The sequence below is a fragment of the Stegastes partitus genome, unplaced genomic scaffold (assembly GCF_000690725.1).
Source record: "Stegastes partitus isolate 25-593 unplaced genomic scaffold, Stegastes_partitus-1.0.2 Scaffold570, whole genome shotgun sequence".
Classification (NCBI taxonomy): Eukaryota; Metazoa; Chordata; class Actinopteri; family Pomacentridae; genus Stegastes; species Stegastes partitus.
The window spans coordinates 97,317-102,147 of NW_007578301.1; the positions used below are offsets into that span (position 1 = coordinate 97,317).

At 35.1% G+C, this 4,831-nt stretch overlaps 1 protein-coding gene across 1 annotated transcript in view; it reads left to right on the forward strand.

The window, feature by feature from the left end:
* The window catches only part of pear1 (platelet endothelial aggregation receptor 1), a 106,160-nt gene that overhangs the window by 58,218 nt on the left and 43,111 nt on the right, over positions 1 to 4,831 (forward strand). Inside the window, exon 5 of the mRNA XM_008288690.1 lies at positions 3,579 to 3,671. Within this exon, the coding sequence (XP_008286912.1) occupies positions 3,579 to 3,671 (93 nt within the window). The remainder of the gene's footprint in view (positions 1 to 3,578; positions 3,672 to 4,831) is intronic.

Consider the following 4,831-nt stretch of genomic DNA (forward strand, 5'->3'; position numbering starts at 1 on the left):
CATTTACTGAAAAACTCCTCTGTTTTAGTGCAGTTCTTGAAAAGGGAACTCGAAAATCTCCTTTCCTTCTGCTGTTACTGTCCGTGATGAATGAAAACAAATTTAAAAAAGGTTCTGGTGACGACCCCTTGGATATCTTACTCATCATTATTACAATTTTAAAATCAACAAGATCTTTGAATTTCAAAACATGAGATTTAATGAAAAGGTCATTTGTGTGCTCCCTTGGGCCTTTATAATTTATAATTCCTATTGCTTTTTTTTTTTTAACCAACCATAATCATTCTAAAACATTTTTACATGCATTGCCCCACACATAAATACAGTACGTAAAATAAGGAACAATTAATGTGGAATAAAGAAGAAGCAATGATGCCTCATCCAGAACCTGTTTTACATTAAATAAAATACCAATACTTTTGCTCACTTTATTTTTTATATAATCTATATGAGGCTTCCAACTAAGTCTCTCATCCAGCATTACACCCAAAAATTTTATGTCGGAGACCTTTTCAATGTTGACATCATCAACAATGATCTTTTCATGATCATCATGTTTCTTTGTGCCAAATATCATGTATTTTGTTTTGCCCCAATTCAAAAATAATTTATTTTGATCAAACCATTTTTTTAAGTTAACCATTTCCCTTGCAACATCCGTTATTAATTTATTTAAATTGCTTCCCGAATTGAAAATTATTGTGTCATCAGCAAATAATAAAAGATTCATAATACTGATACCCTCATAAATATCATTAATAAACAAAATAGTTTTTGTCCAATAACGGAACCTTGTGGAATGCCACATGTGACTGTTTTGCAGTTAGAATTATAGTTATTATATTGAACATATTGTCTATTATTTAAATAATTCTCTAGCCATTTATGAATATGACCCCTTATACCATCGCTGTGTAATTTTGATGATAAAAGATTATGATTAACAGTATCGAATGTTTTCTGTAAATCCAAAAAACACACTCACCATGTATTGCTTGCTATCAATAGCAGTATGTATCTCTTCAGTAAAGTGTATCAGTGCATCAGAGGTTGACTGATTTGACCTAAAACCATATTGGTGCGGATAAAGTAAATTGTTTTTTTTCTAAGAACAAGTCTAATTTATGTGTAAACAATTTTTCAATTATTTGGGAAAACTGGGAATGCACCGAAACTGGTCTGTAATTATTGAAAATATGTTTATCTACATTTTTAAATAAGGGAATTATTTTGGCAATCTTCATTTTTTAGGGGGAAAACTCCTGTGCTAAAAGAGAGATTACAAATGTAATGCAGTCAACTGTGTTCTCAGTTATGGTCATATCTATTCCAACGCAATCAGTTGAGGTTTTGTTTTTGCATTTTTGCTTTTAGCTATTACTTCATTCTCTGAAATTTCACTGAGAAACATTGACTGACTAATCCGGCTGCCACCCCCTGAAGCACTGTTACACATTTCATCCTGAGTATGGTTTAAATGCTTTTTTGCAATATTCGGCCCCACATTAATGAAGAAAGAGTTGAATTCATTTGCAATCTCATTTTGATCATTTAATACTTTGTCATTAAGCACAAAGTGCTCTGGTAAATGAGTACTCTGAGCATTCGGCCTCATCACATTGTTGAAAACATTCCATGTTTCTTTTATCTTGTTCTTATTGTCATTTAATTTCTTTTTATAGTAATCGTTTTTAGCCTGTCGCAATATTGTTGTTAATTTATTCTTATATATTTTATATTTCATTTCATAATTAATTGTTCTAAACTTGACATAATCTTCATACAATTTGTTTTTCTTTTTGCATGTTTTCTGTAATCCAACAGTTATCAGTTATGGCTTTTTTATCATACCTATTAATTTTACACACTTTTAATGGACAATTTTTTATTGTATAGAGTTACAAAAACCTTCAAAAAAATCTTCATATGCCTTATTCACATCAATCACATAAACCTTTTCCCAATCCTCATTTAACAAAACATCAGAATATCAAAACAAATATCAAAATAAAACAGGAAGTTAAAAGAAAATAAAACCCAAAAGACCATGACAAGTTTTCTTACTAAAAACCTTCTGAAGAAATTTTGATTTAAGCTGCAGTTTTATTTTAGAGACAATTCCTGTTCTTCCTTTCAAAGCCACAGAAGAGCTGGTTGATTCTATTTTCTTACTTGTTCGTACTGATTATGGCGGTATGTTAAACACGAATGCACCATTGCATGAAGCCGAACCTAAAACTCATTGCTGTGCTCTGTAGTCCAAAGTTGGCTGACAATCCTCTCGCTTGAGTCATCGGTATATTTATATTTATGAAGCCATTCTGGACTAACTGCCCTCGTATCTCTGCGAACTGATTTCACGGAGCCCATCTTCCAGTCATTATCTCATAGGACAGACGTCTGTTTCAGAGTTCGGACGGAAATAGGAAACAATGCTTTCATGTTTGCTGCTGAAGCCTCTTGGAGTTTGCAGAAAGACATTAGAAAAATGACATATTATTTTTTCTTTCAAGCACTTATACATCGTCATCTGGTTCTGTGTTGTTCTGTTTTGAGCCTGATGTTGTGTTTGGCATAAGATCTGTACTATGAAGCAGGATTAGAGGTTATCAAGGTAACTTTAGGTTTAACTCTTAGTTTTCAAGAGTGCAACAGTTGTTCACTTTTTATCTGGTACATCTTATTCTAAACACGACCTGCTTCAAAAGAAGTTAAGTTAGAGATAACAACACAACACCAGAACACTTAGTTCTCTTGAAAAATAGCATCAATTGCAATTGTAAAGCCACTTCATTGCACATGTATACCAAAATAACCCTAAAACAGATGCTGATAAAACACAAAATCCTTGTATTTCTTGACTTCACAGGAATTGAGTGATATTTTTTCTATTTGTTCTTTATGTGTTTAACACTGAGAAGAAGCTGAAGAAGACAGAAACTGTCTATGACAGTTTAAGAACATCAGACCAAATGTGAGATTACTGAAAAACAGCTATGTAGAAGCCAATAATGTAATAACAGCTGATAACGTAACAACGGCAGATAACGTAATAAATTTGCACTTTTTAAAATGTAATAGGCCAATAACATAACAAGTTCAAGGTCTTTATTTATCACACTCACAGTCATACATGGTATAACGCGCAGTGAAATGCTTTGAATTTGTTATGTTTGAGTTATGTTATTGGCCTGGTACAAAAAATTCTTTGCAAATGTGAAAACCAGCTCTAATACATTTTAAAAATGGCAAATTTATTACATTATCGGCCGTTTTGCTATTGGCTTCTACGAGTTATATTCAAACTACTTGAATATTTATTCTTTCCATTATTTATAGTTTTTGTGAGTAAAGCTAAACGCACTCAGAATTTCATTCAGAAGCCCTGATTTGACTGATACGTCTTAGCCTGATGGTGACTGTTACGTTTTGTGATTCCAGATAATGAAAAGATACTAATGTCAGTGGTTGTTTCTGATGCTACTCTTTTTTGTCCAGTGCAGTTTTCTGTGAAAAGGCTTTATGTACATTAAAAGTTGTTTAACAAAACTGTGACTGATCGTGTTTCTCGTCAACAGCTCGCTGCACCAAAGAGTGTGTCCACGGCCGCTGTGTCGCTCCAGACCGCTGCCAGTGCGAAGGCGGCTGGCGAGGCGACGACTGCTCCAGCGGTATGAATCAGCCTTTTCCTCTCAATCTCAGACATTTCCTCACTTTCTCGCTCTTTCTGCCTCTCCTCACACATACACACTCCTCATACACAACAGGAAAAGACAGCTGGCCATTAGTCAAGTGGCTGATCTTCACATGCACCACTCCATCACACACACCGAAGGTCTTTCCAATGGAAACAGCAAGGGAGCATTACCGCATGCACGGCAGTGAGTCACCGATGTCAGCCTCGGTCCAGAAAGCAGTTTACTAGTCCAGGAAGATGCCAAGCAGCACTTTTACCTCTCACTCACTGTTAATATGNGACAGGACAGTCGAATTTCTAGCACACGGATGAGTGCTTCACGCGGGATCCAATCGTACGCTGCTTTAAGGTCGATAAAGCAGAGGAATAGTGGTTGCTTTTCCTTCTCTAGAATGTGTCTAGTGATGTATATGGCATCACATTTCGATCTGTTTTTCCTGAATCCAAATTGTGTGTCCAACAAAATAGTCTTGTAGATCGCCCTTATCCTCTCCATGACAACAACTGACACGATTTTGGACATTGTTGCAAATATTGACAGGCCAGGGTAGTTTTCAGCCAAACATTTGGAACCCAGTAATGTCACGTCATTCCTCTTGTTTCGATATTAAAAAAGGGTTTTGTGAATGTTACACAAGGAACAGTTCAGAAAATAATCTGCAGAACAAGCGTTCCCTTTTTTTAAACCTACTTCTTGCAGCCCAACAAGAAGCAGGTTGTAGAAATCAAAAGCAAGTTTTAATCCAAAACCAAATTGTAAGTACAGAAAGACATGGAATCAAGAAATAAAATAACACATCACTGTTCAAAAAACGAAATGCAGAAACCAAAGTAAGGCAAGGACTGTGAGGAAAACCAGACAGGTCAACACGAGGGAAGCAAACTGGAGACGATACAGGACTAAGTGGCAAAGATGAGACTATTTAACTGATTGGAGAGGAAAGACAAAAAGATGAAAGTGAAACTCCTCAAAAGATGCGGGAAACAGTCAAAGGAAGGAAGTAAACACACAAGTGACACGCAAGCAAAAGGCGATATTTATTTATTTATTTATTTATATATGTATGTATGTATGTATGTTTTTAGTTTTTTCATACCCATTGTATTGTACATCACAACAAGAAAACATGGCAG